At 41.3% G+C, this 18317-nt stretch overlaps 1 protein-coding gene across 1 annotated transcript in view; it reads right to left on the bottom strand.

The window, feature by feature from the left end:
- The window catches only part of SMYD3 (SET and MYND domain containing 3), a 915592-nt gene that overhangs the window by 772198 nt on the left and 125077 nt on the right, over positions 1 to 18317 (bottom strand). The window contains exon 4 of the mRNA XM_082249576.1: positions 2431 to 2538. Coding sequence (XP_082105702.1) covers positions 2431 to 2538 — 108 coding nt within the window. The remainder of the gene's footprint in view (positions 1 to 2430; positions 2539 to 18317) is intronic.

Below are 18317 nucleotides of genomic sequence, written 5' to 3'. Positions count from 1 at the left end.
GGAAAGATTTTTGTCATTTTTGTTGTTTTTTTTTTAACGCTTAATGGCGGCGATCTGCGATCTTTTTTGCGGTACTGCGACATTGGGGCGGAAAGATCGGACCCTTGACTGACATTTTTGACACTTTTGGGGTTACCAGTGACATTTCTACAGTAATCAGTGCTATACATATGCACTGTTACTGTAAAATTACACTGGCAGTGAAGGGGTTAACTTTATTTGAGAGGGAGGGGCTGTGTGTGTCCCTTGGGGCGTGATTCTAACTGTGATTGGCTAGAGCTGTAGGAACAATGATCAACGGTCCTACATAGTAGAACCGTATGATCAGTGTTTCTACACAGGGGAGAATGACAGGCGGCTTGTTTACACAGCCTGCCTGCCTTTCTCCCTCTCCCCCGACGATCGCAGAGTGACCGCGCTCGCTCCCCAGAGCCTCACAGGCTAGTGACGTAAAGATACGTCACTCTGCCTGTGAGGGGCTGACCGCCACAGTATATGTACTTGCGGCGGTCGGCAAGCTGTTAAAAAGGCTAAATACAGCGATTGCTAATTAGATAGCATTTCCATGCCAATCTTCAAAATAAAATGAATAAATATGTGGAGATTCCCAATAATTAATCAAACATATAAATATTAAAGTGCATGTGTGACTCAATATGTAATATATATATATATATATAACAGGTATAAACTCAGGTATAAATTACACTATATAGGGAACAGTAAAATTGTGGTCAATTTATAGTAATTATGTGTATAAGTGATTATAACATAAAATCCAAAATAAATATCAATCATTTTATGATGTTGCAATCACCAATAAAAATTCAGATATAAGTAAAACAGTCCAATTATAAAAAAAAGTGACATAGTGCTCCAAATAATGTCCTTGGTGGGAGTGATTAGAAAAGTGCAAGTGCTCTGTCTTGATTAACTGTGATATTGACTCCTTTTCTCGAATGAATGAATAAACTGGATCACTTACCAGATGTCGAGGGTCTTATATGTCATATGACACTAAGACCATTCAAGCTTTCATGGCTCCCTGGGCCAAATGGGTTCCCCTCTTGGTGGTCCTATGGGCTAGTGTGGCTCCTCTGGACTCCAGGGTATGATGACCCAAGGTGATGTGGAAGGAGGAAAGAAAAGCTCCAAATAGCGTGATATTATTAACTTGAAAAGTTTATTGCCCATACATAGGGTTCCAATTAGATAAAACAGGATAAAAATCAATAAACACTCTCCCTGGTGGTCAGCTGTGTGGGCTGCACGTCCCCCTCGTGGAATCACGGGCTCACTTCCGGCTTGCGTTCCACCTAGGGTAGCGTGAGGACGCTATGCGGTCCAAACTGACGCGTTTCATCACTTCCGGTGACATCTTCAGCACCACTGACCACCAGGGAGAGTATTGATTTTTATCCTGTTTTATCTAATTGGAACCCTATGTATGGGCAATAAACTTTTCAAGTTAACAATATCACGCTATTTGGAGCTTTTCTTTCCTCCTTCCACATCACCTTGGGTCATCATACCCCGGAGTACAGAGGAGCCACACTAGCCCATAGGACCACCAAGAGGGGAACCCATTTGGCCCAGGGGGCCATGAAAGCTTGAATGGTCTTAGTGTCATATGACATATAAGACCCTCGACATCTGGTAAGTGATCCAGTTTATTCATTTATTCGAGAAAAGGAGTCGATGTCACAGTTAATCAAGACAGAGCACTTGCACTTTTCTAATCACTCCCACCAAGGACATTATTTGGAGCACTAAGTCACTTTTTTTATAATTGGACTGTTTTACTTATATCTGAATTTTTATTGGTGATTGCAACATCATGAAATGATTGATATTTATTTTGGATTTTATGTTATAATCACTTATGCACAAAATTACTATAAATTGAGCACAATTTTACTGTTCCCTATATAGTGGATTTTATACCTGAGTTTATACCTGTTATTTATATATATTACATATTGAGTCACACATGCACTTTATAATATATGTTTGATTAATTATTGGGAATCTCCACATATTTATTCATTTTATTTTGAAGATTGGCATGGAAATGCTATCTAATTAGCAAGCGTTGTATTTGGCCTTTTTAAAGACCAGTTCTTTTGACAGTTTTACCTTTTTCGTACAGCAACTGCTATATATATTTTTACCTACTCACATTCGATTCCTTTTTTATACCGATTATACCCCTTATCTTTGGCGCGAGGAATATACTTTGTATATATTTTCTACAAACACAGCAGTGACCAGCACACAGGACACTCTTCGTGCACGGTAAGTGCCCTGGTGGTGTTTTCTAAGAAACATATCACTAAACTAAAATCAACTTTAAACATATACCGTACTGTAGGATAAAGAATAAACAGAACCCACCAGTGACACCAAAAATCTCTATGAACATCAACTCACCAGTTTAAAGATCATCTTGCCTATGAGTCTGACAGAGTCTGTAGGAACATTAGGGAAAATGCTCTTCAGACAAAGGCATTCCTTTTTATGGTCCTTCCAAGCATTTTTCTAGAAAAAAATTTGGAAATAGGAATAGGTGAGATATCATTATAGCCATTAATTTACCTGAACAAGTTAAAGTAACTGCTACAGACGACATGCAGGAATAAGTGCTGGTACATTGTATAAGTCTTTAAAATTGTCATATTATGGTAGTGGAAACAATGCTTTGCCATCATCTTTAGCTAATTGACATTTGAAAACTTTGGTAGAGTTTACCTGTAAATCTTAATGTATGGACCAAATTAACTAAACCAATGCACAATGCAGCCAAATTTAAAAAGTACAGCATAAGATATAAAAAAGCAGGTGCTGCCTACGACAAACCACTTTCTATTGTTAACTTGTTTTCTAGCTCCAGATAACAAAAAATAATCAATATATTTGTTTCAGCCAGTAGCACTAAATCTCTTGATTCATTTTAATAGATTAGGGTCACTTTTTCCTATGTAAATATGTTTCATTTTGTGCTCCTTTTATTAATTTAGCCATGACTTCAGACCCTGACATTTACTGCATGTGTGTATTTTCTAACTCAGTCCACACAACTTTGTGGTTTTTTAAAAGTTCAATGCCTAATATTCCATGCGTTCAGACTTTCAGAATTTTTTTTACAGAACTATCATTTTTTTTTAAACAAATCTGAAACTGGTTTTACCATACTGGTACTGTAAAACTGAAAATGTTTAATGTAAGTTGTTAATGTAAGTTGCTTAGGATGTTGGCGATCAAAAAATAAACATGCCAACGCAAATGTTGGTTGGAATTTACAATGGGAAAATAAGTACCATTGATTAACAATTAAGTAACTTCTTAAAGTGGTTCTAAATGCTTAACTTTTTAATCTTAATGCATTCTCTACATTAAAGCTACTGACATCTTCAGGCAGCCGCCCTCTATCATTGGCCTGGCTGGCATAACATCACTCCTATGCAAGCATGGGAGTTGCATTAGCTTCAACATTGCCAAACTTGTGCAACGAGCTGCACATGCACAACTCACTGTAAAAGGGTGGACAGGCGGGTAACTTTAATGCAGAAGAGACAAAGCATGTCTCTTCTGCATTAAGAATCCTGCCTGTTCACCCATTTTTAATTCTTAGCATGAAGTTCCACTTTAAATTCAAAACTTTCTGTGACCAGGATCCCACTCAGCCAGGGGAGGACTGGCAGCCTTGGGCCTGGGGGGCAAGTCCAGTCAAGTGGCCCTTTGAACCACCGAGCTCACCATCTATGCCCACCTGGTTTATAATTGATGTTATAAAGCAAGACAAATATGATACAATGTGGTAACATAATGTAATGTTAATAGCAACAAAGGAGGTTTAACAAAAATAATGCATCAATGCAGCCTCACCAGTGCCCATTAATGCAGCCTCACCAGTGCCCATCAGTCCAGCCTCATCAGTGCCCATTAATGCAGCCTCACCAGTGCCCATCAGTCCAGCCTCATCAGTGCCCATTAATGCAGCCTCACCTGTGCCCATCAAGGCATCCTGATCATTGCCCATCAATGCAACCTGACCAGTGCCCATCAATGCAGCCTGATCAGTGCCCATCAATTCAGCCTCACCAGTGCCCATCAATGCAACCTCACCAGTGTCCATCAATGCAGCCTCTCCAGTGCCCATAAATTCAGCCTCACCAGTGCAGCCTTATCAGTTCCCATCAATGCAGCCTGATCAGTGCCCATCAATGCAGCCTCACCAGTGCCCATCAATGCAACCTGATCAGTGTCCATCAGCTCAGCCTCATCAGTGAAAGAAGATTATTGGTGAACCCAACAAAAACTGCGCAAAATGAATGTGATGTATAAATAAATAAACACTACTCATATCCATAAATGTGTTTAGGGTGAAATTGCTTCCACTCTGCGAGCTGTAAAATCAACGTGAATAACGTGACAAATGAAAAAGTGAAAAAATGTGGCGCTTAACAGTTTGATAAAACACAAAATAAATTATTCCAATGTGAAAACGTTCGTGCAAAAAAACAGTCTCTAGTGTCCAAAAAAAAAAAATGGGTAAAGCAAACAGCCAATGATGGAAACACAGACTTGATAGGAGTGAATCTCAAAAAAGCCTCCACCTCCACACGCTCACCCAGTGAAATGTATAGGTACCGCTTACCAAACACTGGACCCCTTAGTTATAGGGGGTCAAACACGCTTATTGATCCACATCAGATCTGACCTTGCACATCCCCCTCTCACACAGGTGAGAGTGTGTAGCCAAATCGATGGAGTATTAAAGAACCGAGTCATAGATGGAGAGAAATGACAAACAGGCTCTCATGGTGCAGTATTACTCATCAAAGGATCATTTATTGATATAAAATGCACTTACTACAATCCGAACAATGAAAAGCCTTAAGATCAGTTTCAGTTTGCTGGGGATAGGAGACGCCGCTCCACGCCTGCGTTCCTTAGACCCGGAAGTTTACGGTCTCACGTTCCCAATCTAAGGGTCTAAGGAACGCAGGCGTGGAGCGGCGTCTCCTATCTCGCCTGTGTGAGAGGGGGATGTGCAAGGTCGGATCTGATGTGGATCAATAAGCATGTTTGACCCCCTATAACTAAGGGGTCCAGTGTTTGGTAAGCGGTACCTATACATTTCACTGGGTGATCGTGTGGAGGTGGAGGCTTTTTTGAGATTCACTCCTATCAAGTCTGTGTTTCCATTATTGGCTGTTTGCTTAACCCTTTTTTTTTTTGGACACTAGAGACTGTTTTTTTGCACGAATGTTTGCACATTGGAATAATTTATTTTGTGTTTTATCAAGCTGTTGAGCGCCACATTTTTTCACTTTTTCAGCCTCATCAGTGTCCACCAGTGCAGCCTCATCAGTTTCCATCAATGCAGCCTCATCAGTCCCCATCAACGCTGCACCACCAGTGTCCATCAGTGCAACCTCATCAATGCAGCCTGATCATTGCCCATCAATGCAGCCTCACCAGTGCATTCAAGCTCAGCCTCATCAGTGCAGCTTGATCAGTGCCACCTATCAGTGTCCATCAGTGCCACCTACTAGTGCTGCATATCAATCCAGCTTACTCATTGCTCCTGATCAGTGCTTACCATTGCCGCCACATTCTCTGCCCTGCTGACCCCGTCCTATGTCCCATTGACCCCCATCCTCTGCCCTCATGTCCCAGGGTCTGATAAGGAAGCCGCAGCCATTCATTGTGAACAGTATACTGTGGCTGGGGTGGTATACATTTAGATGGGGGGTGCCGATTTAAATCTTGCCTAGGGTAGCACAAAAATAAAATACACCACTGGACACTGATGCATAGTGACTAGTGGCAGTCATTAACCCCTTTGTGCTGCATTAGTTGTACCAGTGTCAGTGTTTATTAACCATTTCATGCTGCACAATACAGGGGTTAATTAACACTGACACTTGTGCCACTGTCACTAATGCAGCACAAAGGGGTTAATTAACTGCCACTGCTCACTAATGCATCAGTGGCAGTACATTAACCCCCTCCATGCTGCATTTTACAAACAGCATTGTAAATTAACCCCTCCCCTCAATGAGTTAAACACTTCAGCCAGTTCACACAAGGTGTATTATCAGCCTCTGAAACTCACTTGCACAAGGCTTCACTATCCTCGTGAGTATAGGGAGAGAACCTGAGGGAGAGGCAGGGATAGCAGTGCAATGGGGTGGAGAGATGTGAGGCTGCAGCTGTGCCATGAGGGGATCTAGGCTGCAGAGGGATTGCTGCTATGCTGAGAGAGGACCACGTGGACTTCTGATAATAGGGCAGGCTTGAGAGGGAAGACCTGAAATGTGGTGCGATCTCTCACCTTGCCTTTTAGGAACGGAATGTTGACCTAAGGTCATCTACATAGCTTCCTCGCAGTTCTCAGCAGAAGCACTCTCCTCTGTCCTTTCTTCACCCCTCCTGACCTCTGGATGACATCACACTCTGCCGGGACTAGAAAGCATCTGTCGGGTGGAGATCACTCCGCCTGACAGGGAAGTGACTGGACTCACCAGTCAAAAAGGCCACTCGCTCCGCACCGATTCCACCCTGCAGACAGGCATGACACCCGCCAGCCGCCGCTACATTGTATTACAGTATACTTGCAGAGCTGCAGCAGAGCAGTGAAGCTCCGACCGCAAGTATAACACAATGTAGCGGCGGCCGGCGGGTGTCCTGCCTGTCTGCAGGGGTGGAAGCGGTGCGGAGCGAGTGGCCCTTTTAGGAAGCATCAGAGCGGCCTGGAGGGCAATTGCCTCCTTGCCTCCCGGCCCAGTCCGCCCCTGCACTCAGCCCCACTAAATACTTACCTGAGCCCGATCTCAATCCAGCCAAAAGCAGCAGCTCTCTCTGCTCTCTGTCTCCTCACAGGACAGAGAGGTAGCAGTGGGAGCCATTGGTTCCTGTTGCTGCCAATCAAATCCTGTGATGAGGGAGCGAGGGGCAGGGCTGAGACATGCAGTTTGTGTCTATGGACACAGGGGAGGTGTCAGGTCGCCAGTGGAGGACTCCAGAAGAGGAGGGTTGGGACTGCTCTGTGCAAAACCACTGCACAGAGCAGGTAAGTATAACATGTTTGTTATTTTTTTTTTAAAAAGAAGCTTTAGAATAACTTGAGGAATAACTTGAGGAGCTAAAACGCACTTTTCTCACATCATAACTTGTGACTCTGGTTTACACTTACTAGATATTAAATGTAGGTTAGGTCTAATCTAATAATGTAACAACACAAAATGAATTGATTTGTTCATATAATAAGAGGGGCCTTGTTTTAACCATGTCTTGAGGTAGACACTTCAAATGAAGGTATTTAACACAGAAAGCAAGAAGCCACACAGCAGATCAAAGGTTCAAACTACCCATAACCAGATTTGTTGCATTTTCAACACCAGGAAATGAATATGACTGTTTTAGGAAACAGTTGAACTGATGGGTATGGATCAACTTTAAAGCATAACTATAGGCAAAATAAAAATGAGTCACTTACTAGCATGATTACAGCAGTTTCACCAAGCTGAACACAAGGTTGTACTATGATGCCATCATTCCTAAAAATGTATTTCACATGCATAAATACAGAAAAGGTCTCTGCCTGTAGGCTGTCAATCTAGTGTGTTTCGCTTAATGGTGATCTCTACAAAAATGTCCTCATTAGATGAAATGCGTTAGTGTAAGACGGTTTGCAGGTTGGGGTTCTGTGTGTCTGTGCTGGTTAAATAAAGTTTGATGAGTAACAGCATCAGAGTGCAACCTTTGTTCAGCTTTGTGAAAGTGAGATGCAGCAAAGGCGGACTTCCTTTTGTATGCACCTGATATACGCAGAACTGAAAAGGAGGACAATTAAGAGGAGTTTTGAAGCAGCACCTTTTCTTCGGATTAACACAGCAATCTTTGTTTTCCACGTGTAACATAGTTTTATTACCTGTAGATCTTCCTAGTAAGTGTGTTATTTTTCAACTTCTGTTAACAGACCAAGCTATCTGGCAAAAAGTAGCAGTTAGAGGGTTAAGACAAATCATTTTTTATGTAAAAACTAAATTCTGCGAGTAGATTTATGCTAGGTGCACACTATCAGTTTCTTTTTCGTTCAACCCAGAGGGTTAGGGAGGAGTTCACTGTGCTAACCCATATTAGTACAGTGATCTCCCTGATGAGCTAATGTTTTCTGACAGGGGGATTGCCCCCCCCCCGCCAGAACACACAGGTCAGTGCTCCCAGCCATTGGCTGCCAGCACTGATCAGATCGATTCAGCTGGCTTCTGTCGGACAGGCTGGTGTACATTCGGGCGGTTTTTATTGAAGCAGCGGATACCGGTTGGTATTCGGCCCATGTGTAACAGGCTTTACCTGCCTGCTTGCACCTATTTGTAGACTGAGCTGAGCATTTACAGTTCGGCTTACATTCCGACACAGTGTCTGTGTGCCAGGATAACTGTACTCCTGCATATGCGTGAAAGTGACAGAATGTCACATGGAAGAAGCAGCCCTCCCATATACCTATCTAATCTTTGTCGGCTCCTGCTGAAAGGACCAAGATTCAAACCATCTATGGCCGGATTTAGAGTTCTTCCTGTAATGCATATAAATCTGTATTTATAGTGATTTCTGCTGTGGTGTTGTGTGGCTGGGAAGAAACAAAGAGGTCTTCAAACTACTAATACTTTTTAAAAGGCTGTTCCTGGATATACTTTAAGTGGCAATGTGCTTAAAGCGGAGTTCCACCCTGGGAATACTTTTTTTAATAAAAATACCCCCGGGACAGTAAGGGCTAGTACATTCCACAATGGCTAGCCTCTGATCTGTCCCGGGTTGCACTTACCTTTTAGAAGAAATACTTACCTTAATAAAGTATTGTCCAGCGCTGCCATCTCAGGTGTGGGCAGCTTGAAGCCAGCGCAATCCTCTTCGGCGTCCTCTTCCATCTTCTACAGTCCCACGATGCACTGCACCGGCCCCGCCGTCACTTCCGGTGCCGCAGCGTCATCCCTGCACAGCTTCTGGGCCGGGGCCGGTGCAGGCGCATTGATTCCTGGGAGCGATGACGTTCAGCTCCCAGGAATCATTGCATGCCAGGAAGTGATGACGGGACGTGGCCGCCGAGGGGAGGAAGAGGAAGTAAGGTGAGTATATTTTCTTCTAAACCAGGTAAGTAAAAAAAAAAAATTTGCGATTATCCATTTGTTTTTCAGGTGACCCCGGGCATGAAGATGGAGGTAAGTTTTATTTTAGGGTGGAACTCCGCTTTAAGAACTGGGATATCTAAACCCAAAAATAAAAAAATAACATTGCAACTCATCAGTCCCTAGATGCGGTGGCAACATTTATTTTCACTTTTCAAGCTCAGGCCCTTTTTCGCAAGCACAGAAAAATAACTGTTGATCTTGCCAGAGATGCATTATTATTGTCACCCCTTGTAGAACTTCCATGGAGAGGGTACAACTCAGCATGCAGGTTTTCTAGGGACAGGTGAGCAGAGTGCTCAGCACAACCTTCAGGGGCAGGGTAATGCCCATTGTGCAGGGTTTCTAGGGACAGGTAAACAGAATGCACAGCAGAACTATCAGGGTGAAGAAATCACAAAGTAGAGGGCACTGCAAAATGTGGACAAACATTGCTCGAGCAAGAATGTCTGCTCTGAGCACAGCTTGAGAGAGAAATATGGCCAAACCTTTTCAGGCAGTATTTCTGTTTTTGGTCACAGGAGTGCAATTACAGGACCATAGCCTGCTGTCAGCTGACATGCTCTTTCTAGATTCTGACAAAATCTATGCAGGGAGCTGAAACTTCAAGTTGACAAGAAACCTTAAGGATTTAGAGAAGATCTGTACAGAAGAGTGGAACAAAACCCCTCCTGAGATGTGTGCAAACCTGGTCACCAACTACAAGAATTGTCTTAACTCTGTGCTTGCCAACAAGGGTTTCTCCACCAAGTACTAAGTCAAATTTTGCTTGGGGATCAAAAAATTATTTTACTCACTGAACTGCAACTCAATTTATAGCATTTGTTTTGTGTGTTTTTTTCTGGATTTTTGGTTGATATTCTGTCTCATTTTAAAATACACCTATGATAAAAATTACAGACCCTTCATTTATTTGTAAGTGGACAAACTTACACAATTGGCAGGGGATTAAAAAATTATTTTCCCTACTGTATATGCTGAAAGAAATGAGATGAGAAATAAAAACAAGCTTGCTCTGTATCACATCAGTAACTGTATTGATGGGAAAATTATATTAACATTTAGAACAGCAAAATTCAACTCTAAGAAGCAGGATGAAATCTTGTATAGATTTTGTTCATCGAAACAAAAAAAATATCTATAAAGCAATATGCCTCTTATAGTAATGACTTTTCGAGGATTAAAAAAAGAAATCTAAAAAATCCATTTAGCGGTCTTGAAGGTGATAGATAATTTCATGCTTATCTTTTTAAAGTGAACCTGTCATAGAACATTAACTATTAAGCCTCATATGCTCTGACATTTCAAGACCTACATCAGTTGTAGAAGCATAATTCAGCAGCTTTATCTAAAGTACACTCTGGTATAAGAACTTGAATGTCATAATTTTGAGCCAGTTAGGAGTCTGCTGCCTATTCTAGGAAATGTTTGTAATACCAATAATGTCTATGGAGCTTAATAAATATATTTACATTCCTTAAATTAGTTAACATTCACTTAGTAGCATTAATGTGCATACATTGGAAAAGGCTAAATACATCTACCATTATTTAATATATTTTGTATATATTAGAAACTGATCCCTTCTTGAGGTTTTCCTGCCATGTCCCTGTTGGGGATGTCCCCCTCACTTTTTAACCCAGAGACACCCAGAATATTACCATTCCCTGAATTCCCTCCCTAGAGTACATTCTTTGTATGCTACTGTGGGGAATCATTTAGGGGTTGCTGACAGTCCACTTAATTCATCCACATCCTTTCTATGTATCTCAGGAATTCCAGATACAATATCCCAGTTGCCACCTACTTAAGCCATACCATGGAGTCCTTCCTCTGCAGAAAATGGTTGTGGAGGTTTCCCACCTTTAGCATTAGAAAAGTTTAAAAATGTAGTGAATGCTCCAAGCCACCTATGTCTTTGCACAGGAGAGTTCAAATACCAATTTTTCTCCTTATTGGAAATATGTCATTTACAATGGATCGGACTTAAAAAAAAATAAATGTCCTTTTTGGAAACAAACACAAGCACCTTCAGTTTCTGTTTGGCTAAATAAGGATAATGAAATCAATGAGCTAGAAGACTACGCTATACAGTTTTCTTATTCAATTTTCTTTAGATTTACCTTTAACTATGTAGTGCAGGGGCCTGCCTGACTGCATACACATTGAAAGTGTTTAGGTTTGACCTCATATTATATTGTTTTGGTAAATCTAAAGGAAAATTGAATAAGAAAATTCTATATTGTATGGACAGCCTTAGTTACAACTGAGAGGGGGCTCAGAGAGAAATTCCTTAAGAAATGGTTTTATTGGCACAAATTTATATACTCTGAGGAGAAGGCGTCTATGGTATGTTAACGTTGGCCCCATACCTTGGCAACTTAGGGGGTGCCGCGGGGGGGGGGGGTGTTTCCCCACCCTTTTCATCCTCCTTAAAAACTTTTCTTATTTGCCCCCCCCCCTTTTTTTTCTTTTGTAGCATTTCCCTTTTCTTGTGCTTCTTCATTTTCCGTGTTCTCCTTGTTCTAAACTTTGAAAACAAAAAATCAAAGCAGGGTAGAGAAGCCCCCACAGTTTTCTGGGGTACTTCTGTTTTATTGCTTTTTACTAACTGATTCCATTTGCCTTGATCTTTTCGCTATGTTGTTGACCCTATGTACCAGGCTTAGTCTTGGTTATTACAGCATTGTAATCTTTTCTTGTTGTACCCCTTTGTAATACATGTGAATATTAAATGTATGATATGTTCTCTGTACTATTGTCTTAATAAAGAAAGAATTGACAAAAAAAAAAAAAAACTTTCTAAACTGGGCATAATTGGACAATGAAAATGTAATGAACGGACAGCAGGTGTGACAGTACAGAAGAACAACTGGGTGATAGAGGCACAGTGTTGTCAAACTATAACAAAGTGCCTGAGCAAGGACTTACTGAACAGGATCACCAGGTATTTAATTAAATATTTATATTTACCAAGATTGAAAATTATATTAACGTGTTACAGATTACACAATATTTAGTAAATGGGTTTACTTATACTTTACTGTAAGTGCATGCATACTAAATAGTAGCTAAGTCTAGCACGTACAGGTATTTATTACTTCTAAAAAGTATTCAGTCTGACAATGCCTTTATCTTTCTTTCTGCTCAGAAGGCTGGTACTATCTTTGTTTAGGCATTATTCATGTTCAGTATTTATTTTCTTTAAAGGGGTCGTAAAATCAGAAGTTTTTTTTATCTTAAAGCATTCTATGCATTAAGATAAAAATCCTTCTGTGTGCAGCATCCTCCCTCAGCCCTCCTAATACTTACATGAGCCTCCTCTCTATCCAGTGATGTGCCTCAGCCGTCCACAACAGCGGCGCCATTGGCTCCCGCTGCTGTCAACCAAACTCAGTTAGCCAACCAGGAGAGAGAGGGGACGGGGCCAGACTGCAGCTATGTGCCTGAATGGACACAGGGAGCTGTGGCTTGGCTCGGGTGCCAACATAGCAAGCTGCCTGCTGTGCGGGTACTTAACAGGAGGGAGGGGCCAGCCAAAGACCTGAGAAGAGGAGAATCAGGGCTGCTCTGTGCGAAACCACTGCACAGAGGAGGGAAGTTCCTCTCCTCCCTGAGTGTGTATGAAGAGGTGGCGCTCCTGCTGGAACAGCGGTCGGAGGAGGAGGCCGAGTCTAGGAGGGAGACTGACAGAAAGCGCAGCAGACTTGCAGGAATGAGCAAGGAGGATCCAGCTCCTTTGCCATCAGAGTATTCTGACACTGTGAACCCTCTTCACTTAATACCCCTGAGGAAGCTTTAAAGGGGAAACACGTCAGTGAAGTCTTGCCCTCTGATATGCACATGGGCACACAAATTTCTGGGGAACTGTAAGCCGGGTTGGTTGAGCATCCATCTCATGAGATCGAGCAAGCTCATCCTTATGGTACACTAGCTGAAAGCCAGGCTTGAGGAGTATCCATTTTGGGAGTCTCCATATGGAACGTATAGTTAGAAGGTTACCCTCATCTTACATCTGTTAAGAAGTTACCCATCCACTTTTCATAGCGTGGTGTTACATGCAGTGTGGAGATATTACCTGGATTGTGATCTTCTTTCCAGTCACTCATTTAAGCCCAGTGGTAGTGGGAATCTGGTAAGGAGCCACCCAGTGTTTGTGTTTGAATCACGTGGTGTTGTATACAAAGTCGGTTCTTGCTGGCTAATCCGAAGGAATCACCAAAGCACATCACTTTTACTTTAAGAGACTTTATACTCAGAGACTGAATCACTGCTATATTTGCACATAATTTGCCATTGTCACATTGGGGGCTTTGTTGACGTTTTTTATGGTCTTTTGTTATACATGTTTTTTACCATTAATCATAATTTTTGCATTTGTTTACACATGCACTATGTTGTGAATGCAATTTGTTGAGCGCACTAGTTTTCTTCTCACATATAAGTATTACATGTTTGTTTTTTTAATAGAAAAAAAGCGAGACTTTACAATCACTTAAAGTAAGATGATTGCCCTGGACATTAGGAAATAATCAAATACTCGAAGACTAGTGTTCAAAAATTGCTTTTTGAAAAAAAAAAAAAATATATATATATATACATAAATCTATATAAATATTGTGGCAGTGCAACTAGTGGCGAGCAGGTATTTCTCCCAGGATTATCAACCAGGCAGGTTGAGAGGCTCCAGGAGGTCTGTTTTACTGGGAGAAGACTGGGTTTTCAGTTTTCCCTATGGTGGATAAAGTCCAGTTGGGGACTTGTAGTCTGGAGATTTGCGAGCGATCTGGGTGGGAGGAAATCTCCAATCCTGGGACCAGGTCTTAGGAACAGCCAGCACACTGATTGTGCAGGTGGATCTGGGCCTTGTAAGACAGACAGGACCAGGGTTCTGGGCTCCACCCTCCCGAGGAGTCCTGGCGCGCAAGGGAGAAGGGTGCATGTTTGCACTGTACAAGCTGATGGTGAGCCTTTGGGCTGGAACAGCAAAGGAAGCTGGAGAATGTGTGCTAACGGAGGTACAGTGTTGTTACAGGAACTCTGTTAGATGGCCAAGAGGGTCGAGGTTTAGAGCCTGAGCAGCGGTGCTTCTAGAGAGCCAGGTGGCTTTGGATTTTTCGTTTACACTATTGCTGTGGAAAGTTGAAACCCCTGCACGGGCCACTACTATGTTATTGGACTCATGTTTCTTTATAATTTCCTTTAATAAAAGTGGGCCAACAAGCCCTTAAACAGCACAACTGCGTGGACTAAGCTCACTGGTAGGCTCTGCACTCAAGCTAAACACCTCCAAATATCACAATATATATATATGTTTGCTGTATATTGTGACATGTGACAAATCTATTAATAGATTGCTACTGTAATTTCCCTTTACAGAGGTACATAAACCAACCTTGTAGAATTCTGTGGAGACACTTGTTCCAGGTAAATTACACATAAAAAAAATGATTGTTTTTATTGTTCATGGCTTGTGAATTTATCCCCGCATTAAAAGACAATTAATAGTGGAAAGCTACATATTTTGAATTTTTAGTGCAATCTAGAAGATTAAAATAAATCCATAAACTGCTGAAGCTACTTAAATAGCGTTCAGACTGTTTAACCGATTTTATGCCCACTGTTTATTTCTCTAATTAATGTAATTTTTTTTAATATGAAATGAAAAAATTATATTGGATGAAAAAATGGTACACTTTCATGCAAGCTTTGCTTACATTATGATTGTGAGTGTTAGCCATGTAAAAAGACTTCCATGCAAAGCTTTACACTGCTTGCTTTTCCCCAGGCACTAAGTCTGAAAGCTATTAAAGAAAGCTTTGAATTTTAAAACCAAAATGCTTCATGATTCAAGGAGACCGTTTGATCTTGGTTTCGAAAGCCAATTAATACTAAAATAAATACTATGTAGTGTTAGGAATTACCATTTAGAGATGTTTCATTTTTGCCAAAAAAATTACTAAACAAAATAATTTTGCAAACTACTGAATTAAATTTGTGAATCTCCATAAATTAAAAAAGGGGTAAACAAGATATACAAAATATGCTTACACGGTACTCGTCTAAGCACTATTTCCATCTACACTGCAATTATAACTACCATGTATCTCCAGAAAGAATACATTAATTTCTAAGAAAAAAGTCTGTTATAGCTGTTTACACAGCTATATACACTTGGATATACTGTATGTTTGGAAAGTGCTGCTCATCCCACTTACCTTGATGCTGTTCCTTCCAAGATATAGTACTGCAACAACTTCACTGTGAGTGCAGCAGTACCATAGCCAACCATATCTGGTCCCTATCTGAATTAAGCAACTGGTGTAATAGATGTCTATAAGACAAAGTATTTTCATTCAAATACTGAGTGTGGACTGGATGAGATTGGATAATAGTCAAATTGCCTTAGAAACTAAAGAATTTCAGTTGTTGTGCTGTCTGGTGTCTTTCCTCACCCCCATATCTACCTTGTATGTGTAACTGCACCACTCCATTTCTGGCCAGCATTACACCATCTTGGCAATCAGACCTAGTGCCACCCCCAGCCTGGTAACAACACAGAGACAATACTTACTACCATCGCTATATTTATTTCAACAGGATATGCTCTATCTTAGCTTACTTGTTGATAACGCAGAGCAGCCAAGTTTAAAGTCAAAAGCTCCTTCAGAGTGTAAGCTGCCTACCATTACAATGCCATACTCTGGATCCTTGGAATGCCTCCATAATTTTTAACACTGGGAAGCCAGGTGTTTTGCAGGTCTGATTTAAATTGGAAACTCATTAGGGATACAAAGGGACATGGTCAAGCTGAAGGAACACATTTTGCTGCAGGAGGGACATCGTCCTATTGAGGGATTATATTATAAAGTAGGGCGATAATGCATCATTGGGAAAACATTGGACTGTTTGATAGGTAACATCATGCTGGGTAATATGTAGTCCAGTTAGAAGGGAGATATTATGTTGCTGAGAGGATACAACCTTATGTAGTAAACTAAACGAGTACAGTTTCTAGAGCTTGCAAAGGCAGAAAGAACCGTCACCATTTGCCAACACAGGGCTTAAAGTGCATCCACCTTTTGCTACACCTACCATTTGTATTTGACATAAAACTAGTATAAATACCAGAAAGAATAGTAATTCACTAAAGAGCAAGGCAAAGAATGAGAGAGGGAGGGGGGAACTCTCCAATCCTGAACATACGTAAAAGCTCCTGCTCCAGCTTCTGCGGCTAGGTGATCAACTTGTATTGCTTGTTTCAGTGTAAAAAAGGAACGTCACTACTGTACCCATGCTGTGGGGTCTAGATCACACATTTACAAATACTGTGGCTCATGTGATGGTTTATATACACTATATTGCCAAAAGTATTGGGACGCCTGCCTTTACACGCACATAAACTTTAAGGTCATCCCAGTTTTGTACTTGGTGATCTAAGGCTTTTATGCAGCTGCTTGGCCATGGAAACTCACTCAATAAAGCTCTCTACGCACTGTTGTGCTAATCTGAAGGCCAAACGAAGTTTGGAGGTCTGAAGGCTATTGACTCTGCAGATATTTGGTGACTTCTGCGCACTTTAAGCTTCAGCATGCGCTGACCCTGCTCTGTCAGTTTACGTAGCCTACCACTTCGTGGCTGAGTTGCTGTTGTTCCCAGTTGCTTCCACTTTGTTAGAATACCACTAACAGTTGACCGTGGAATATTTAATAGCAAGGAAATTTCACAGGTGGACTTATTGCACAGGTGGCAACCTATCATGGTAACAAGCTTGAATTCAGTGAGCTGCTGAGAGCGACCCATTTTTTCACAAATGTTTGTAGAAGCAGTCTGAATGACTAGGCGCTTGATTTTATACACCTGTGACCAGGAAGGTGGTTGGAACACCTAAATCACATTTTTTGGAGGAGTGTCCCTATACTTCTAGCAATATAGTGTATATCTATTTTGCTATTTTTTTAGTTGTAGGTCTAGAGTTCAACATTAAGCCACATTATCAGTCTTTTAAATCTGCTTTTTGATTGGGGGTGGGTACTCCTACTCCTTTCTGCAGGTGGACCTCTGGTGTCTCAGACTGTCCTTTGCTATAGAGAATGTTGCTTCAAGTTTCCTAGAACGCCGTTCAAATTACCAAATGCTTCAGCTCTAGTCACCAGGTCTAGTGACCCACACTACAGAAAGCCAGGACTAGCACTTTCTTCAAGAAAAGTATTTCTTTTAAAACTATTCTCAACCACAGCATAGCATAGCTCCAATAACATTTCAGTAAAAATTCACCTTAAAGTGTTTGTAAACCTCAGACATGAAATTCGAAAAAGCATATCCTTCTATATTGTGTACTTGTCTCAATTTAAGCGCTGTCATTGCAGTCTGCTGCTTCGTTCCTCTGCTATCAGCTTGAATCATTACTGACAATTTTTCCTGTCACTAAGAGAAAAATGGTGACGGGAGAGACCTCCAGCAGATTGACAGCTTCAGCTCTGTTCCTGTGTGTTGTGTGAACCGAAGCGTGTTTCTTCCTCCAATCAGCTTTTTGAGCTCTCCTCACTGAACTCTGCGTGTAGCTTTAGCTCTCCACCCCTTTTTTTTTCTTAACTCTCAGACAAGATTATAAGTTCAGTACTTTAAACTGCTGTAGAGAAGTGAAAACTGAAGAGAGGCAGGTACAACCTATGTATGACGATTAGTTTAATCTCTGTGTGTCATCTAAGGATAGTCCCTTTGCAACGGTTTACAACCACTTTAAAGGCCCTAATAGAAAAAAAAGATTTTTACCTTCATAATCTGCTTCAACAGCAGTTTCAAAGGCACTCCCTTCCGTCCCCATAATGCACAGGCTTAGCAGACTAAACAGCACTGTTACTGATGTGCAATGTAAACATTTTATTAAAAGTCAACAGAGAAATCCTTATCTCCATCGTTTACAAAGTCAAACCACTTATATATGCAGAAAGCAATGACATGACTGTCACAGAATGGGCAGATTTTTTTTGTCATGTATGTTGTGATGGACAGCCTGGCTTTACATGTTCTATGGTGTGAGAAATGCAAGATGGAAGTCTCAAAATGTAATAGTTCATACTTGGCTGTGGTTTCCACAAACATTACCTAAGGAAAGGG

The sequence above is a fragment of the Pelophylax lessonae genome (assembly GCF_965119305.1).
Source record: "Pelophylax lessonae genome assembly, chromosome: 3".
In the NCBI taxonomy this organism is placed as follows: Eukaryota; Metazoa; Chordata; class Amphibia; order Anura; family Ranidae; genus Pelophylax; species Pelophylax lessonae.
Note: the sequence above shows the minus strand (reverse complement) of the source record. Positions and strands in the feature narration are given on the sequence as shown.